The sequence below is a fragment of the Dermacentor variabilis genome, chromosome 11 (assembly GCF_050947875.1).
Source record: "Dermacentor variabilis isolate Ectoservices chromosome 11, ASM5094787v1, whole genome shotgun sequence".
NCBI classification, from domain to species: domain Eukaryota; kingdom Metazoa; phylum Arthropoda; class Arachnida; order Ixodida; family Ixodidae; genus Dermacentor; species Dermacentor variabilis.
In genome coordinates, this window is record NC_134578.1 from 34,470,709 (window position 1) to 34,491,895 (window position 21,187).

At 45.1% G+C, this 21,187-nt stretch overlaps 1 protein-coding gene across 1 annotated transcript; it reads left to right on the plus strand.

Annotated features, from left to right (window-relative positions):
- Positions 1 to 8,872: 8,872 nt before the first annotated feature.
- On the plus strand, positions 8,873 to 14,531 carry LOC142563205 (pancreatic triacylglycerol lipase-like). Its single transcript, XM_075673756.1, has 6 exons — positions 8,873 to 8,897; positions 9,604 to 9,896; positions 11,063 to 11,209; positions 12,433 to 12,541; positions 13,796 to 13,924; positions 14,311 to 14,531. The coding sequence occupies exons 1-6, from the start codon at positions 8,873 to 8,875 to the stop codon at positions 14,529 to 14,531; spliced, it is 924 nt and encodes a 307-aa protein (XP_075529871.1).
- Positions 14,532 to 21,187: the final 6,656 nt, after the last annotated feature.

Sequence of the window (21,187 nt, forward strand, 5' to 3'; positions counted from 1 at the left end):
AGGAACGTCCCACAGATACAAAGTTTAATAATAATCTGGGCCCGTATTCGCGCGCGAGCACGCACGCACGCTTTTGCGAGAATTGTTTGTAAGACCCTATGCCAGCCAGTCGTGATGACTGACGTATTAATAATCTAGTTTAATCATTTGTATTGCACGTATTCATCTGGCAGTATAATTTAAAAGTAAAAATAATATCATTAATGTTATCAATCAATCAAGCAATTTTATTAAGGTACAACCTGCCTGTCTTCGTACCACCACCACCACCACCACCACCACCACCACTACCAAAAACAACAACAACAATAATATAGCGTGGAAATAAATAATGCACAGAAAATGAAACACAGGTGAAATTTAAATATCAAATGTTATTTCCGACTAATGTCACAATGTCGATATGCAGAAAATTTTAATTTGCTTTTGTTTCTTTCAGGAATTATGAATAATGCTCGAAGCGACGCTTTTTCTTTGCAATACTGTGAAGAGAAGTTGGGGAAACTGGTCAGAATGATGGCTCAGAGTGATGGACACAATGCTTGCGCTTTAAATCGTGAATGTCTGCGAGCTATGCCAACAAGTTCCCCCTTCGGCAGCAATATGAGAGTGAATGTGTCAAATAATGGCCATGTAACGATGCCGCGAGGACAGATTATTTGGAAAGATTGGTTGCACTTTGTAGACGATCACAAGGAAGAAGACAGGACGGACGCAATCCTGTCCTGTCTTCTTCCTTGTGACCGTCTACAAAGCGCAACCAATCTTTCCAAACACAATGAACCAACTTGCCCAACAACGCATTCTGCTAGAGGACAGATTAGATTGACTCGTTCATTTATCTTATTTTTCTATAATTGCCTCACCGTATCCATGTAGCAATATTATGCGAGGGGTACTAGACAATAATCTTTAACAAGAACATAAATATAAACAAAAGAAATTGAAGAGCCAGGTATTACACAATGGTAAAATGTAGCAGATATGCTGTAACATGGGTTTAAGATTGTGATAATAAAATACTTAGTATGTATAAATCTGAGTGAGCCTACATGATATCGTTATAAAATTTATGAACATGATTTTAGGTGATCATATGGTTAGCGAAAACAGTCATAGATAGGTAATATATTATTTGTGAATGCCACATGGTCATGAATGCAGACATCATCAGCGAAGTAATTTCATTGACCAATTGCACATGGAAGCGCAGAAGAGTTAAAGGGTTGAGTGTGGCCGAAAAGACGAGTAAAACTGTGTTGATTATGAAGCCTGGGAGGTGTGCGATGTGGTTTTGATAATGGAAAGGTATTTGCGTGCGCGCTGTAGACTATTTTATGCAATAAACAGATAATGGTTATCTTCCTGCATGATTCCAAGGATGGTAGTGATAATGAAGTCTTCATCTTAGTCACACTAGAGTGGCGGTTATAATCTCGAGCGATTAAACGTGCAGCGCGGTTTTGCACAGATTCCAGTAAGTTGACTAGCTAGACTTGGTGAGGTGACCGCATGGATTATGCTTATTCGAGCTGTGGATGAACAAATGTCAGTTGTGCTAGTTTCCATGTTATGGAAGGTGCCGCATGAAGGTTACGTGTCAGGTACCTTAGTATGCCTGATGCCGTGGTAGTAATATTTTTCAATGTTTGTTGATCAGGAAAGATTACAGGTGAAGTTATTGTCGAGGTGCTTATAATAGGGTGTTACCAATATGGAACTATTGTTGAGGGAGTACGTTTAAGTCGTGTTTGACTGCTTTCGGCCGAACGTCATTAGTTTGCATTTGTCAGTGTTAACTATCCTTTGCCACTGCGGGCAACGGAATGTGATTTTGGCAAGATCCTGTTGTAGTACCAGATTATCTGCGTGAGTCACAATTTTACGGTATATTATGCCATCGTCGGCAAACAAACGGATGCTAGATATTATGTGAGATGGGGGGGGGGAGGTCATTAATGTATATGAGGAATAATAAAGAACCCTGGAGGTTGCTTTGAGGCACACCAGAAGTAATGTCAGATAATGGACATGAAGTGTTTTTAGCCCAAATAAACTGCTTGCGTGAAGGTAATAGTTAATAGTTAAAGTTACAATAACAGATAAAGTTAACATAGTAGACAGTAGTTAAAGAATCAAGGTCAAGGTACGACAGTTTGGTAATTAAATTGCAATGCGCTGTACGATCGAAAGCTTTAGAAAAATAGACATTTATGCAGCCTGTCTGTGTATTACCGCCCGTATTATAATGGACCGTAACATTCATCACCGAAAGTGCGTATACCTTGAGGCCAGTGGCAATGGAATTTTGCTGCTGAGCTGGAGGTCGCGGATTGGATACTTTTTGCGGCGGCCGCATTTCGATGGGGCCAATATGCAAAATCACTCGAGTACTTAGATTTAAATCTACGTTGAAGAATGCCCAAGTGTTCCACAATAAATCCGGAGCCACGGCTACGGCGTACCTCGTAATGAGTTTCCGATTTTATTACTTGGTAGCCCAGAAATGTTTTTAGCGGAAGAAATTGAAAAAGAAAATATCTGAAGTAGTACTGTTGCAGAAATTATTTATATGCATAAAACATACAAGCAAACACGTACGAGAGACGTTCCCAGTAGAATGCTAGACAAATCCGTGTGGTGCGCCCCTCATTCCGACGCAGGTTCAGCCTCCATACTGACGTCTGACGCATGCGCTGATTGCTCGAGCCAGGCTTTTCTGACGTGTTCTACTGGTTTTGCAAGAACAAAAATTTTACTGGTTCAGTCAGATGGAGTGGCCATATAGGCGTGTTGATAGGTAGTCTTCTAATTTCTTGTACGAAATACAAGTATAGAACATGGACTTCGACACGCGCATAGAAGGCACATGATCCAATACTCAGCGCTCTTTGTTGTGTAACGGGCCCTTTACGTCCGTGGCGTTGTGCCTGCGCCAAACGAATTAGAAGCTGGCTCAACAGCCACCGTGTCTTAGTTGTTATGAGATTCTGCTACTTTAATTCCAGGTTGCAGGTCCGGCTCCTATAGAAGCGATGGCTGCTCTTTGATGCGGGCTGAATGCAGAAAACGGGCACTTTCATGGATTCTGATGTGGTTGAAAGAACTTCATGCCAGTGGTCAAAATTAAATTGCACTCAGTTTCCTATTGTGGTGCCCGTCATAACCTTGGCATGTGAATGAATGAATGAATGAATGAATCAATCAATCAATCAATCAATCAATCAATCAATCAATCAATCAATCAATCAATCAATCAATCAATCAATCAATCAATCAATCAAATATGAATTGGCCTACCTGCGTCCAATAGCTGACGAGCTCTCCCCAATTAAAACAGTATGTTTCATTACAGACTTACCGTTCACCGTTATTGTCACGAACGCCTCGTAGCTTTGCGCGTGCTATGGCTAATCCTAGCTGCCCCTGCGAAATGCATGCGTCATCGCTATTCCCTGGCCATGCCTTCCCAACGTTAATAATGACGCGGCTTTCTGCCCAAACTGTAACTTCAACTGATTCGGTTTCTGTCTGTGGAAAGTTTCGATGGGCTTGAAAAGCCGATTTAATGCATCGTTGCCCAGAGTGAAATTTAGAACCAGATTCCTGCTATATTAGGCGCAAAAAAAAAAAACCCACGGTGGTGGTTGCAGAGGAGGTCGAGGTTTTCAGCCATGAAGACAATCCACTGCGTGCGATAGAGGGCAGCAAGACGTTTAACAGCGCGTAAAGCTGAAAAAAAAAGCGTACATAGATGAAGGAAAAGAAGGCTGCCTCTGCAGATCCCGGTAAGACCAAAGTGGACGCTTAGCTCCCAAATGGCTACTCCAGTGCTCTGCCGATAGATCGGTCTAGAACAAAGCGCTGTTGCGTAAGTGCCCATTCCTACTCTGCATCGTTGCTATTTTTGACTCAATTCAGGAACTGCAGCAGGAAGCCCTCAGGACTTCCTGAGGGCTGCACCAGGAGTCACAAATGGCGTGACACGGAAGGGGGCGTGCTGTTACGTAATAGCACGTTGTTTGCAAATATATCTTCCTATGCCTCGTACCGCCTATTAGCTTCTTCCGCATCCAGCAATGTACTCGTTCGCACGGGAAGCATCGCAGCACTGCTTGCGCTCGTTTGTGTAGTGCTGGTTGATATCCTCTTCGTGTTTTCATTGTCTACTTTATTTTTGCCTGACCAGTGCATATGGCATAGCCGGCCTCTGAAGAGGCCTGTCTTTTCAATTTGATTTAACATAAATTAAATGGAAGGCAACCCTCTGTGTTAGTGCATATTATGAATTGCAACATTTAAGACAGACATACAGACAGACAGACAGACAGACAGACAGACAGACAGACAGACAGACAGACAGACAGACAGACAGACAGACAGACAGACAGACAAAACAAACAAACAAGAAATGTTGAGATGCGAATCAACAAAATAAAACAAACGGAAAACAATGTCGGTATGCAAAAGCACAAAGACTCCACGTACAATCACGCATAGATGAAGAGTATAAGCGGATGCTACGTGCCACGCCTGCCGAGCGGCCCAAGAACACGAGCTTCTTATTTTATGGCGCCCTCCATACCTCATGACATCTATTACGCCACGCGCTCCGCAGAGCTGGCCTATTTGCATCTGCTTGCGCAGAGAGAACTCTCTTCCCACGCACGTTGCATGTAGTGCACTAACGAACAATTCATGCACGCTGTTGTCAGGGCTCCTCGTTCATGCCAGCAGCTGGTTCGGAAAATAACCCAATGGCTGAACCACTTTAAGAGGGAAAATATTATTGAAGAACAAGACAAAGAGGCGAAATGAGGCCGCTTGATTTTGGGAGCCGATTCACCCCTCCCCACCCTCCATTGCAAAGTTGGGTGGTGTAGTGGGGGGGGGGGAGTATTTTGAGTTTGCGAGAGGAGGGATGGCAAGAACGGGCGAGAGGGGGGGGGGCAGGTCATGCTGTTACTCTTTCCGGTCGACCGCCGGAATCAGCCCGGCGCCCCTTTTTCGGGTCGGTGGGCGCCGTGGTCGCCGAGTTCTATTGCTAATACTCCGGCTTCTTGCTCTTCTTATTCCGGCCTGGCTGTACGGGAGGGCGCTCTCGTTGCTCCGCAGTCGAAGGGAGAAGCGGTCCGTCACGGGACAACCTGTTTCTTCCTCCCTTCTTCCTTGCATGCCTGGAGTGCGCTCATCGTGTATCGTACGGATGACGCTGGAGCGTGTCGGCGGTTGCGGCAGTGGAAGACCACGCTCGTCATCCGAGGAGCCATGAGCGTCGGAGGCAGGAGGCGTGCGCTACTGCTGCTAGGGAGTGCGTGGAGCAGTTGCCGCTGGATTGACGAGAAACGCCGCGTCGGCAGTCGATTCCGCGGCGTTCGGAGGTAAACAGCACCGTCGTCGGCGCCTCGTTGACTCCTGACGTGGTCCGAAACAGAGGGGCGACCGAAAATTAGGACACTGGTACGTTGTCGTTCGTTGCAGTTTTGTTGTCGCTTTTTGATTTTGGCGCTCTGCTTAGCATCAGGCCATGCTTCCCCTTGCTTTGAACGTGAAGGCATCTATTGTGTTTTGAACGTGAAAGCTACTATTGTGCGCGCCATATTAATTTCACAAGAGCATAGCCTATATCTATTGCATTATTTATCTAGAGCAGTGGCTCCGGGGTTACATTTCGCATTTGTGATATCGGTGATGACTTTATTTGTGCGTTTTCTCACTATGGGACGACCCTAACGATAAATTGACAAAAACGCATGCAGATACTCTTTTGGACCTCCCAACCCCCTCCTACAGTGTAATTTCGTCGCTCACAGTCACGCTCGACCGAATGTTTATCGCGCAGTAACAGTGTGCATGTACCGGCTGTGTAGTGTGCAGGCGAAACTGTGAAGTACAAATTGTTCTTTAGAGGGAAATAAGTAAGTCAGCAAAAAAAAAAGAAGCATAGCTGCCCCCGGAAGTATGCGGCAGCAGTCATTGTACTCGGCAATTCAAAACGACCGCCTGGGAAAAAAACGCGCACACGACCGACGACAGTTTCCGTCGGGCTCGGGTGATTCGGTATAACCGAGCTTTCGCTCTTTCTTTGCTATGTCAAAAGCGAGCAAAATAATAGAATTGCCAGCAGTAGTAGGCGGAGAGAGAGAGATAGAGGGTGAGGGAGAAGGGTAACGAGGTTTCGGCTCAGCCCTGTATGCTCTCCGACGTTCGCAGAAAGCGAAACCAGCGCAACCAGAGACCCAGCGCGGTATCAACGTCGTCGGCGTCACCGTTCAGCAACGGGCACCTCCTCAGCGCCAAAGTCGGGGCGACCACGAAACAATGGTGGCCTTACCCGTGCGCATCGGCGCGGTCGTTTTCCTGTGCAACCTGGTCGGAGCCGGAATCACGGAGCACGCCACCAAGCTGCTGCGTCGAACGCGTGAGTTTTCAGACGAAGCGCTGTCCAAAGTGTAGATTTATTATTTTATTTTTATTTATTTATACACACTGCAACCCTAAGAGGGTTTTCGCAGGAGCGGGGTACAAAATCAAGGGTGCCACGCGCACAGCAAAAGGGGGTACACAAATCAAAGGTACAAAGCAAAGCGCTAGTGTAAGAAATATGTTGAAAAAGAAAAAAAAATGGTCTCAATACATACATACATGCGCATAAACATAATGAATAATACATGGTACTAGGAATCACGGGCATCAACCAGTGATTGCCTTAACAAAATTATCAAATCTCAATTTTCGTATGTTAGGGGGGAGTTGGTTCAACAATTCAATGGATCGGGGAAAAAAACTATATTTGAATTTCTTCGGTGCGGGCGTACGGAGGTGTTATATTTAGATAGGGAAAATTCCGTGTGTTAGACGCTTTAGTAAACTCAATGAAATCCAAGGATGAGAAACGTTCTGAGATAACAGTGGCGTAAAACAGTTCACCACTTTCTATATTACGCCGCTCTGAAGTGGAGTTAGGGAAAGTGATGACTTGTAAGGATTTACGAGGAAAACGAGGGATCGGTACACCTGAGTACGGTATCAGTGTTTTGGAGGGAGCTTTGCTTTGGTAAGAGAGACGAGACGTCTCGTCGAAACGCCGTTCCTGTGGGCTGAGTCTTGCTTTTCGCTTGTTCTTTCATGCTTAGTGTCCTATACGGGACGCTGAGCAATAAGAGCTAAAACGAAATGTCATCTACTTTACTGTAGCAGGCTGCTGCGTAAGCGAAAATTGAATTCCTGAATACGCCAGTTTTGGTCTTTGTTTTGCTGACTTCCTTACCAAACACGTCTGCAAAGCACTGCTGGACTAAAACGGAGTAAAAATTATCAATACCTTGTCATAAGAGGAGAAAATTCCTTCACCGACTGCACGAGTTGTCAGTTTCGGGTGTTCAGCAGAGTAAGTCAAGGGAGTATGTTACACAAAACAAGTGAACTGAGTTGCAACTTACGAACAGGATAAGTCGCAGCTCAGAAAAATAAGACCTTGCCCACTCCGGGGAAAAAAATTAATCCTTTCTGAAGTTTTATATTTCAGTTTATATGGCAGATATAAGTGATGCTTTTCTGAATATTCCTGACTGACCCCTTGGCATTAAGTTCACGCAATAGTTGATCCTCATTACAATCACTCTCCTAACAATTTCAGCTGCCGCACAAATGTCTGGGCGAGAGACCATCAATTACTGCTGCTCGATGTATACAAAACCCATCGTGTGAGGGCATAGTTTCAGATTTAAGCCGGTCATTTATTTCCCTGCAACCACGGAGTATTTGTATCACATCCTTTGACATATATTCTCTCATGAGCCTTTTATACACTCGCTTTCAATGGCCATTGAGACCAAGGACTATTGAAATCCTGCGAGCGTCATTGACCCCTTTGTGTGAGTCCGACAAAGGCAGCTATAGGGGCTCGCGGATTTAAATGCGTATTCGGTTTCAATGGAACTTGAAAGTGCCCGGGTGAGAGCAGTGTGATGCTACAAGTTATCAGTGCTATGAATTACATTCTTCACCCAACCTCAATTCTCTCTTTTGGGTGCTGAAAACCGTCACAAAGAAGCTCTCGTAGGCTCAGGTTGTCAGATCAGTTTCAGGGCAGGTTGGAGTTCTCCAGCTAGAGCTTTGGATAGCATCAATTTTTGATGATGCAATAATTTCTGTGGGACTCAATGTTTTTAAGCTAAAATTCGACATCAAGAAAACCAGTTGGAATAAAGGGATTTCCGAAATTGTGAGGTTCAGCAATTCTACATTATTTGACTCTGCACCGCATGTCTCTCTCTCTCTCTCTCTCTCTCTCTCTCTCTCTCTCTATATATATATATATATATATATATATATATATATATATATATATATATATATATGTGTGAGGTCCATGTCTAGCATCATGCTGAGGTTAGGCTTCATTGCCGAGGATTTGAAGCCTGCTGGCTTGGGTGGTGATTTGACTGGCCCTGGGTGGTGAAAAAATGGTCGTCATGTGATATGTGGCCCTATTTAACCCCGTTAGAATCGCGAATACAGAAGTCTGAGGAACTGCGTGCGGTTCACAACAGATTGAGTTTTTGGCTGTTTGAGAAAAACCTTCGATTCTTCTCAAAAACTCCCCAAAATTCTTTTTTCTTTATATTTTGTTTTTTTTTGTCGTACAGACGCACTTTTACTTCATTAAAAAATTCGGACCAGAAGGATCAATCTCTGCTGCAGTCGGTGACGACGTGAGAACACAGTGGCAAATTGACCGCTGTCCAACTCAAAGATAATACGTAGAAATGTGCCAGCCAATTACTTCTGCTCATTTATGCATGATTTATGTCTGCTTATCTACGCTGCGGCTGAGACGGACTTTCAATATCGGCGCCTCTCGGGAACGATGTTCGAGATGGTGGAGGCTCAGAGTGCTCTGGTAGTGCGCATTTTTAGGTGGAACCTCTACTAAGTTCATAGCTGGTCACCGAGAATAGAACGTCACCTAGGTCGGTCTGATTCCTACTTCTTTATCGCTAAGCCCATCGCTGTCTTCTCCAGAACTAGTTATGGTTTCGTCAACTTCAGCTCACTGCATCCGCAACCCATTTGAATTCATGTCAAAAGTCTCTTGGCTATTGCCGGTTGTCTAAGACACCACGTGCACGTTCAATATGTATGACAAATTCCAATGTATGGTTAGCCTAACAAATAAAGCCACGTATCTCTACCAAGCATAAAGCATGAAACTATTTTTTCCTATTTAGACTACAAATGCTTTGATTTGTTTGCCTTATCTAATACTACTACATTTGCTATTTATTCTTTGTTTAATCTCGGTATCTTATCGTTTTATTACAGCACTTCTCAGCATTTCAAAATATACTAATAAATAGATAAATCACATCTTTTCTCTTTTTATTTCTTTTCCTTTCCCGTCTCTCACCCTTCATACACTTTACGGCCACCCAGCGTTGTGGGTAAATCACATGTGCTTCCTAAACTTGACGCAATGAACGAAAACAGTTGTCGCTTGTGCTGTGACCTTACTCGTCTCAGTTCTACAGTTTTGTGGCCGGCTTTGTGGCTTCCTAATATGGTCACGGTTTGGCTGTTTCCCTCTCTCCTACTGGGCAGTGGGCGGGACGCCCTCGGTGTCGAGCAAGTGCATGCGTGGCCTCGGGTGCTTCGAGAACGACGACATCTTCTACCACGTGATCCATCGACCCATCAACGTGCTGCCCGATGACCGTGAGCGCATCAGCACCCGGTTCCTGCTGTTCACCAAGCGCAACCCAAACGAACCGGAGCTGCTGAGTGCCGACGGCATGGTGGGGCCCGTTGAGGACTCCTTCTTCAACGGCTCGCTCAAGACCAAGGTCATCGTGCATGGTTTCATGGACTCGCAGGAGGTTGGCAAGTGGATGGTCGTGAGTGTCATTTCGACGTGTTGAAACGCCGGGACATGTCAGCTTGCACTCCCGTGCACATTCACTTGCTTGTACTTTCTAATATAAGGCCCCTTCCTTTTCCCTGCACTTCATAGCATAGCTAAAGAGAGAAAGAGAAAAAGCAACAGTATCGAACGCGAAACACCCGTCCGGATGCGCGAAGGAAAGGTAGGTCTAGTGATCAAGCCAGGCCTATAGAAGTCTAAAGTGCCTCAGCAGTGCCTTCTTGCTTTCTGGGGAATAGTCCGTCAGTCACTCCTCCATTACCGAAGTGTTACGTCAATCGAGTATGGGCCCTAGGCTCAGCACTTAGTTATTCCAAAAACTGCACGTAACTACTCATTTCAAAGTGTGCGGGCCAATTCTCGCACCCGTGCAGACCCTCACTGTGGTGCAGATTCCGTGCAGGACGAGTACGTGGTATTCCCTGCATATGCAGACAAGGGTAGTGCATGCTTGAGGCAGCAGGCGACGGGTCGTCTTCACCAGCAAGGAACTGGCGCCGAACTGACTGGAACCAGTTTGCGAAGTAGAGGGCGAGTCAAAGGGACCGATTTATGTCCTATTACTTGTATGTTCAGCAGGACGTTAACTTGATGCCTTCGTAGAACTGCATGTTTTCTTTCCTTGCCACTAACTTGAACCGTGTCAAGGTGGTCGTTGTTGCACAAAAGAAAGTCTGAAATTTAGCAACTGTTTGGCTTACGGCGAACTGATGATTTCAGGATAACGAGCATTAGTAGCATTCATTCATTCACAATTGTTGCTTTCTTCCACGTTAAGGATACCTAATTTGTTCAATAATACTGAAACCATATGGGTAAGCTATTGACGAATGTAGTGCAAACGTTCCTTAGCGACATTTTCTTCACTGTGACTTATGTCATTAGGCGTAGCTCGAGAGACCTGAAAGAAATAGTAAAAAAAAAGGAAGCAGACCAGTCTGTTTTTTTGACGCTGTTCAAATTGTGCTTAAAAGACCTTGCAAAAATTTACGGTATAGCCTGACAGCAAACCTTTACTTCAACTTGCCCAAGGACAAATTTATTAACAAACTATCGTTTTTTTCTATCAGGTGTTGCTCTTTCCCTGTTCTGACGCGTTGAAAAAAACAGTGCCTGAAACCGTTTCGTCACTGACCTTAGATCATGAAGGACGAGTTCCTGAAGCATAATGACTACAACGTGATCGTGGTCGACTGGAGCCGAGGCAACGGGCCCCCGTACACAAAGGCGACGGCCAACACGAGAGTGGTGGGGGCCGAGCTCGCGCTGCTCATATCAACCCTGCAGGTAAGAGACAAAGCTTTTTGAATTCACAAAGGGAATATTCGGTTATTTTGACTCACTGCTTCGGGGCCCGAAATGATATGAAGCAGACAGAATTATTGGCGCCGAACGGAAAGCGAAGGACAATTTTTAGGTTGTTTGGGAAAAACACGGCAGGCAAAATGCAGCAAGGTCCATGGTGGGGTGAAACATCAAAAACGCATTTCTTTATGCGCGTATTACAACTAGTTGTAATTGTGAATGCCTAGTGTTTTAAATTATTTGGTATTAGATGTGAACACCCGGTTGATTATGAGGCATGCTGTGTGGCTCCAGATTGATTTTGTCACTCTAGGTTTTTTTTTTGTAAAGCGCACCCGATGCACGCTACACAAGCGTTTTTGCATTGCTCCTTCATTGCAGTGCGGCTGCCGTGGCCGTGGTCTGGTCGAACCCACGACCTCGTGCCTCGCAGCGCAATGCCATAGCCACTGAGCGTCCACGAGGAGTAATATTTTGTGTTCTGCGTGGGTGCCAAAAATAATGAAACTTCACAAGAAGCTTGGTTTCAATTTGATGTTGGATTTTACAAACTCGTCACCCCGAACTCGTGACCAAGAAACTCGTTGGATCTTAGAAGCTCGGTCTGAACCCGAGGTCTCGCGCTGACTCCCGGCCACTGCGGCCACATTTCGATCAGGGCGAAATACAAGAACACTCGTGTCTCTAATGTAGGTGTACGTTGAAGAACCTGATGTTGTGGAAACTCAGAGTCTCCCACTATGACGCATGTCAGAATCAGGTCGGGATTTTTGGGACGTAAAATTTCACAATTTAAATAATTGTGATCATACAGATTTCTTAGAATATCGAATGCAGATCATTCAAAGTGAACGATATATGTCGTACGGCTTACGTGTGCTTGGTAATTAACCAGATAGGAAAGTTATTCTCAGTAAAAAAACGTCGTTGATGAATTAATATGAACAGACCAAGCACCCGCTTATAGCTTACTAAAATTGCTCACATTATGGCAGTGGAAACCTGCCGTCATGCTGCATCTAATGTTATTGGGGGTTGCTTGCCTCATGCACGGTTTTTCCACGGTACCTGGCGCCTCGGTTTTGAGAAACGGGACATGTGAACGAACGTTTTACGTTAGTTTGTTTCTGTGTCATGTAATCAGTGGTGCTTTCATGTCTCAGTGTGAATTGAAGACAGTGCTTAGTTTTGGATTTCTATTTCAGAATGCGACCGATGCGTCTCCAGCGGACTTCCACATCATCGGCCACAGCCTCGGTGCGCAGATAGCTGGGTACGCCGGCGAGCGCATCGACAAGATTGGAAGGATTACCGGTGAAGGACATTTTTGTTCTGACAAAAGTAGCAAAGGCGGCGGGGAAAAATTAACGACTATGGTTTCATACATACAAAAAGCATAGCGTATATCTAGCCTTATTGCAATTACCAGGACAACATAGCTTCGAAGATTTTCGGCAGTATGAGCTTTTAGGCCATGAATCTGCAATTCATCATGAGCAATGTACATGCTGATTTTAAACAGACCAGTGTGCAGAAAATGTACAGAATGATTCACTCTTAAATGAAACACGCAATTAATTTAATGTTAAGTAATGCGGCAGCAGATATGCAATATTATATTATTTTTTACGCCTATATGTATTCCTTACACCTCATGCCAGTCACTTTCCTGATGTCATTTAAATTAATTAAATTATGGGGTTTTACGTGCCAAAACCACTTTCTGATTATGAGGCACGCCGTAGTGGGGGACTCCGGAATCTTAACGTACACCTAAATCTAAGTACACGGGTGTTTTCGCATTTCGCCCCCATCGAAATGCGGCCGCCGTGGCCAGGATTCGACCCCGTGACCTCCTGCTCAGCAGCCCAACACCATAGACACTGAGCAACCACGGCGGGTCTGATGTCATTTGGCTGACTATTGGTGCTAATATGCATTTTTAGCAGTTCGGTGTTCCTTTGAACAGAGGGTTGCGCTGTACACTTTGCCGTTGAGAAATCGCATTAAGCATATCATGTCTAGGACTAAGTGCCAAAGATACCAGAATATGCCACCTTTCTGCGAGTTCGTTCTTTGAACTATTACATGGTCTGGTCTGTACTGCCAGTTTTAATACAGTATAACGGTCTAAAAACTAACACACTTCTGGCAAGTTATTCGGCGGGAGTAAGTACTTGCTTTATGTCTAATGGTACATTTGGCTGGTTGCTGTATGCTCCGACTAGGGTTGCTATGATGTGAAGCACATTCTGCATCAGAACCAGAGAAAGAATGCCCGAGCCGAGCGTGCAGCTGCTCGTCAAATTAGTGGGCGGCCGGTTGCGGAAAAACGGCAGTTCTTAAGTTTTTCAAACCGCTTTTGAATTTGTCAAACCCACCAATCAAATACGTTCGCGGTGATACAGAACGAGCAGAGTAGACACACCCATTATGGGTTTGGTCAGACAACTCTTGAACATGAAGTCAAATGAATGAAGGAAATTCCAGCGCTCTTTTTTGTTTTTGCAGAGCCCAGAACCACTTGTTGTTTTATCTGCCGAGCTTTCCGTTCTGAAACGTTCCCAGGACTGGACCCCGCCGGGCCGTACTTCTTCCACATGCCGCCCGCCGTGCGGCTAGATCCCACCGACGCAGCCTTTGTCGACGTTATCCACTCCGACGCAAGCCTGCCGTTCAGCATCGTCGCGAACCTCGGTTTCTTCAACGATAAAGGCGAGTGTCTTGCTTGTGACATGGCGAGGGAGAAAAGGCTTCGATAACTATATTCATCACCTCCCCCAGCGCCAGTGGACTCAAATGCATTAGGCACATACATTTATGCATGCAATACATGCATAAGTTCTGTATATAGGCACGTGTCCTTTAATGCAGCTTGTAACCTCCCAGAGAGAGTGTTCCTGTGCCCAGATAAAGAACTTTGTTCATTGTTCCCTTCTAATTCTTGTTATGTACAACGTTGCAGTTCTTGTATGCATGAAAAAGTAGCGGATAAAAAAGATGAGCAGCACTAAGTAGAGCATCGCCAATCTGGAAGACCCCACGTTCACGTGGCGTGCGCGCATGTTGCGCTTGCTGCACAGGCTTCGGGATCGATCAGTTGGTCGGTCATGTGGATTTCTACCCGAACAACGGCAACCGGCAGCCAGGCTGTCGCATGCAGCACATCAACAGCCTGCTCCTGGAAGGCATGCTGGAGAGCGTTCGACGCCTCGCAGCCTGCGACCACCAGAGATCGGTGGACTACTTCATCGCCACCATCAACAGGAGGCTATGTCTGCCCGTCGGGGTGGCCTGCAGGTGAAAGCTCACCAAGTCTGTACAGTGGAGCGAAGGCTATGGGTTGCGTCGGCCAGTCAGAAAAGAGGACAAGAATAAAAGGACCTCCAATGTCCGCCTTTGATCGCCCTCCGTGAGGCGCTGACTGAATGGAAGCATCGCGAAAGAATTAGTAGGACGGAGTCGGCAAGCCCTCCTCCCTTTTCTGGAACACGCGGCCGGTACTCGTTACTCATTGGTTGACAGGAACCCTAGCCTTCTGTGCATTGTACAATCAGCTGCTTTTGAAAAGAAGGTTTGCATTTTTGTATGGCGTAGTGGGAAAACTTATTTGAGTGGCAGAATACTGTCATTCCTCTCAATTGTTTTCGTCTGCTGTGGAAGTTGTTGGCATTATTTATTTGTTTATTTTCATGCTCTCGGGGCGTGAAGGCATTAGAGAGAGAGCAGCGGAGTTACAATATACCAGTGATGACATTTTTGAAGGCGGTGTGACTTTTGGTACAGAAGAACTTCAGTTTGGTCTAGTTGGTGTTTACTGCATATCATATTGACCGCAAATAAAGACGGGGACAGCAGAAGAGGACACAAAAACGATAGAGGCAGTACCGCCCATGTCGTTTTTGTGTTGTCTTCCGCTGTCACCATCTTTATTTTGGTCAATATGATATGCAGTGACTTGTGGCAGCAGTGGAAGGAGGAAGATGGTTTCATTCCCTGCTGGTCCCGGGAATAAATTAATAAAAATATACGTTAATGTGACATGTGGTAACACTCAATTTGAATTGATGATAACTGCGAGCTGAAATCTCGTTCAGTTTAAGCAGGAATTTGTCATTCAAAGTTCAAGCAGATGATGAAGCCTGTGGAAAATACATAAGTGAGAACGATTACAGAGCTATGACAGGACATGCAAGTCAAAGTTAGCTTTCTTTGAACCAGTACCAGTATATGGCATGTAAGTGAGGGAAATAAAAAACTGCACCCCCAGGCTGATTTCCGGCACAAACTTGAGAAGAAGAAAGTCCATAATGTGCCTTGAGGTGCGAAAGTTTTTGGATCAGATGCGCCCATTTGTGCAAAGTTGTCAGGCGCATTTCCGTTGGGAGCTTTCTGATTTATGCAGAGAGTTGTTTAGCAAATGCCGACCATTGAAACCATGAGGTTCGAAGGAAAGCAGATGTTAACATGAGTGCAGACAAGAGGAATTTATTAAAGAGAGTACCAAACACACGTACTCTCTCCTTAAAGCTCACACTCGCAGTAGGCGTAACGAACAGTGTCGTCTTATGGGCGTTTCTTTCATCTTTGAGTCACATGAAAAAACCGATTGTCTAATAAACGCGGGCTGATTTCCTGAGTGCCTGTCAATTGCTTCCCATATATGGATCGCGGTAGAGCTAGAAAGTTGAACCACTTATTTTCTGTTTCTTGTTTTCTTTTGGTAACCAAGTTAATCGAACTCCACCGACTGCTTGTGCTCGGTGCGCATATTTACGGATTTTCATCACCTATTTGGCATTGCAACCGGGATGGCCGCTACAACCGAGGCAATACAAATTTTGTAAAATGATGTTTCTGTCAAAGTTCTTAAAGACCAGTGATCCAATTCCCTAGAGTATCATAAGTTGGTCGCTTTGGAAGCTCAACTGTGAACGACCAGGCGGGGTTTTCAATCCTACACGAGGTGAGTCCTCTGGCTCGATGCAGGTCTTGGGAAGAATTCATGGCTGGACGCTGCGGTGGCTGTGCTTCGGGTCGGGGTCGTTGTGCCGTCATGGGCTTTCTTGCCGACAAAGTGCGGAGGCTGCCTCGAAGGAGCGGCGATCGTACTCGGGGAAATACCGCCAAGCTTTATCTAAAGACGGATCCGGATCCACCGTACTGCCGTGAGTTATGCACGTCGGAGGAACCTTCCTATATATAAACAGTAAAACTGATGAGTCCCATAACCACCATGTCCAATAATCTTATATGAAACGTGTGCGATTGTATATAAGGACCCATATGTTCCCATATGTAATATGGGATTATTGAATTTAGTTGTCCTAGGGTCATCAGTCCTTATTTTTTATGAGGTCGACTTCTATCTTTGCCATGAGCTCGTGGTGCTGGGACACGGTTCTAAAGGAAAGTGAACGGTACCTCGGGACAAATGCTGGCATGTGAACAACAGTGCCTAATAAGCAAAAAATAAGTCGAGAAACGAGCATGCAAGAAAAATGAACATAAGCTGGATAATAACCAGCAAGTGTTATAGGTTCTGGAAATGGGTAAGCGAGTGAATTTTACTTAGCTGTCACTGTGGGTAAAGGGAAGCTGCGTAGGACCCAGAACTTGATCAAAGCGAAAAAGAGGTTTTATTTTATGTATAAAAGATAGACGCAACTACCGCAGTAATATTCGTTGTCATAATATAAGCAAAGATACTGTACCATGTACACTTGGAAATATGTCGAGTGAGAGCAAAATAATTTATCTAAAGGGATGACTAGTTGTAGCTGGGTAAGGCGGGGATATATGTAACTATGTGGTAACTCAGTATGGAAGCCTTGCATGTGAGGTCAGAGTAATACCTAAGACGCCAAAGTGCATGGTATTAGATTTATCGCAATGAGGCAGTCTTATTTCTAACTAAAGGAAAAAAAGAAAGCAGAAATTAAGCACACCCAATTTTGGCTGCAGTGTCTTTTTATCTTCTGAACAGGTCTATTTTATCTTGTTGGAAGTGTTTCAGTACCAAATAATCGTGAAGACCACAAAATCTGTGCCCCTGTGGGATCTCTTTGGCGACGTCCAGTTGACGCTCCCAGGAGTGGACCAAAAAATTGCCATCCGGATGCACAAAAGGTACCACAGATTGATCTACAATGTTGCTATTGGTGCCTTGCTTTTCGTTCAGGTGTTGCCATGTGCAGTAACATCTTGAAATTATTATTCTCGACTGGTTGTTGATTGATGGGAAAAATAAAGAATTAAAGGAGCTGTGACATTCTTGTAAATACAAGCGTTTTTTTTTTGCATAGACAATGTGGTTTTAGCGACATGCTGCATTAATGAACTGAAAAAAAAGAAATAAATTTATAATAAGAGCATTCTCGTTTTTTGTGAGGATTAAGTTCATCAACGATGGCTCGGTAACATTTTTATGCTGTCAATTAAATTCTACGTTTAGGTGACCACAAATGGCTAGATTTGGTCACACGCACCCCAGCAAGCGGTCCAACATGAGCTGTCCCACTGTGACGTAAATCTTCGTAACCAGTTACTTGGTATAGCGTATATTTGCTCTTCTATATAACCCTTTCTTACAGATGAAGAAAGAGGCATAAGCCTTCTCGTGTAGAATTTTTTTTTATTTGATTCTTGTGGACGAAGATGTTTTCTTTCGTTCGTTTCCGAGCTTTATTGTTGTATGTTGTTCGTATTTTCCTTAGACTCTGCGTTTGGGGACCGTTAAGGTATTCCCTCATAAGTTTCTTCTAATTTTCCATAGACTGTAATTAATTTTATTTATTTGATTAATCTGTACTCTCCGAGAATTTTCTAATTTTATTCTAACCATCCTTCACTCCATCTTCGAAACTTCTTTTTACATATAGCAATCATACATTTACAAATTCTGTAATTGCTTATATTACAGTGCCAGCCGATTCTGGGCTAATACGCCCCAGTAGGTGATTGCCACTGATCTGCAGCAAAACACGTTGTGGGGCTAGTTGGTGCATAACTTACAATAGAATAAGCGCCAAAATCGACGACACACAAGAAGGAATACAGACAGGACAAGGCACTGATCTGAGTGGCTACTGCCGCCAACTGCTGCATTTTTTATTTCTAGAACGGGACCATGTTTTTTTTTTCATCTATTGCAGTCCACACAGCATGAAACCCGGCGTGAAGTACACCTCGCTACTCACCACAAAGAAGAGGCTCTTCGACGTCCACAATGTGACGTTCCACTGGAAATCACTCGTGGGCCGACGGGCGGACAGCGAGAGCCTGGGGCCCGTACCACGTATCCTGTACTTCAAGATTCGGCCGCTAGACATGCACGTTCTCTCGAAAAGGCGAGATGCGCGAACCCTTTTGGTTTTGTCTTCTTTCTGACGGGACCGACGCGCTTCGATTCACAGTGAGATGACGTGAGATGCATTCCTTAGAAGGCTAATGGTTTGGGCTGGTTGGTTTTTTTCCCTGGGGCTGTGAGGCGCAGCCCTTGTCCCACTTCGCGTTGTACCACACGTACTCACGCATTCCCTGTGACGTGGGCAGAGCGTGACGCCTGTGCGCAAGACAGAAACTGCGACATCTGCGCACGAAGAACAGGTGATGTGCAAACCCAGCACCAAGAGAATGCTTCCCTGCAGTAACGGGTACAAATACCGAAGGCAACGCCTTTTGCGGGTAGGATGCACCAGAAGCGATTAATTGCAGAGTCGGAAATACGTCATGCCCGCCGTGTTTGAAGATAACCTATTTAGTGCAATAGCATGCCGTGAGGTCAAGAATGTTGCAGTCTGGTGGGTGAGTAATAATTTTGCAGTCTTTGTAGCGTCGTGCTACAATTCGGGTGCATGTCAGTTGCTTTCCCTTTCATGTACTTCCCTCCAGCTTGCGGGATTCTGCAGTACTCATTTCCCATGAATAAAGAACAAGAAGGAAAAAGTGTTTGGCGGAGGGGAAGAAGGCTCACTAGTCGCCGAGTGTTACGTCTGAAATTACGCATGGCCGAAAGGATCAAGCTTCATAGGCCATTATTTCTGAAGCGCAGTATTTACATAAGGCGAAGGGTGGCACGTCTTTTCGCCAGAAGTGCTGAACCATAGAAACTACCTAAGGCGGCAGGGCTGTGCTTCCCTTATATCGATACACAACAATAGGAAGCCTAATTACACTTGCTACTATCCATGCTGTTATAAAGGGGATGCTCAGATTATTCATCCATCGAGGGCTTTATATGCTGGTGACATTCCAGGCTTCACTCGGTTTAATGGGGCAGCAAGAGGAAATACTAACTCGAGCTAGATTAAAAAAAAATCGAGCTCTTCTACAACGAAGTCGTCATTCGTAGTCGGAATATAGCTTTTTATGCTCGAGAAAAGGACGAAAATGAAAAATCGGTGAGGCGCCACCTGCTCTCAACTATGGTACCTAAAATGTGAAGTCATCACGGGCTGATGCACGGAGAGAGGCACAGATGGAAGTAACGTGCACATTACGCGAACTCGTCAGTTCTGGAGTGGGAGGCTCAAATTACGAAGCAGCGGCGGTACCTTCGGCGGCCATCTTATGCGGAACAAACTGGTATATTGGCATACAGAAAACAATGATAGACTTCTGTACGTAGAATCTATGGATCTACCATGACTTATTTTTCATTAGTGTCTCTTTAATAAACGAAGAGCTCGGAGGGGAGACGCGCTTGCGATACGGCAGTTCGAAATGCCAGTTTTAAACGTCACTGAAGGGACGTTCTCAATCTGCAGGACCAGACGAACCGAGACGTGGAGCTTCTGCAGGAGCGGCGTCAAAGGAATACCGCTCGTCCCCGGAGAGCTGGTTCTTGAGCCTCAGGAGCAATGCGGAGAAGACGACGACGAAGTGGAGCTTTGAGAGACCCGTGAAAGTGACCGTTAATCACGGTGACTCGTTTATATTACCGTCTCTTCTAACGCAATTCACGTGAATTTCTCTTGATGCTAAGATTTGGCAGTTGCATTATACGCTGGCTGTAGTTTAGGTCAGCCGAGGCGAGCTGGTTCTGGTCGGAATTCATATGCCTTGGCGAATTGCATTGTTTCCCTCTCATTGACACTCCACAGGCGTTACTGAAAATCTGTTGCGCGTTATAGAAACTGACTCTAGAGGCACTGAATGCTGCGTCGCTGAAGAGACAGCTCGAGGTCACATTGGCCGGACATTGGACCCCAATGGTGCCACAATGGCCCTGCTGCTGTGGCTACTTGGGCGAACAGAAGGTGAACGTAATGGAAAAGGAGGTCTTTGAAAGCCTTTTTTTTGTGTGTCTCTTTCTAAATGCTTTGGAGGATACTTACCTTGTTGCACAAGGGCTGTTCCTTGACGGTATAGCAAGCCCCTCGCCAAGGCAGTGCCGTTAAGATTCAGGTGTGTAGCCTTGCCATCGCCTACGCAGCGCAATAGTATGTCTGGGAAGTTGCACCACTTAGATGGAATATCTACATATGTTGAGAAGCAGAGCCGCTGGAATATCTTGACCCGAGTTCTGTGATCTTGATTCCCGTGAACGTAGGCAAAATCTGCTCCTGATCACACGAGCACCAAGTTAAAGAAAAAAAAAGAACCCCGCGTGCACGTTTATTCTAAAATCTCGCGCTTATCGTACGGGAAATAAAAAAAAGAATTAACGAGGAATTATGAGTGAAACCTGCTGAGGCTTGCTTTATGTGAACTTTTTCTTTATCATTTCCAGGTTCTAGCCACACGTAGTGCATCCAATGGTAAAGCCACATTTGCACCAAGAACAACACGCAGGGACTTTTTGTTAGACCCCTGCGTGTCACATTTTCCATCACGTACCATGCTCCTGGAGGTTTTGACGTACGATGGACACTAACTTTCATGCACCGTGCGCTTGATCGAGGCGTTCAGCGTCATCCAGGAATACGAATCGAGAAGTAGCCGCGCGTCAAAGCTGTG

Excerpts from the sequence above, each read along its gene's own strand:
- LOC142563205 (XM_075673756.1), top strand. The coding sequence starts at position 8,873 with ATGTTCGAGATGGTGGAGGCTCAGA. Across the intron at positions 11,210-12,432 it reads TGCTCATATCAACCCTGCAG|AATGCGACCGATGCGTCTCC; the intron begins GTAAGAGACAAA and ends TTTCTATTTCAG. Across the intron at positions 13,925-14,310 it reads CAGCATCGTCGCGAACCTCG|GCTTCGGGATCGATCAGTTG; the intron begins GTTTCTTCAACG and ends CTTGCTGCACAG.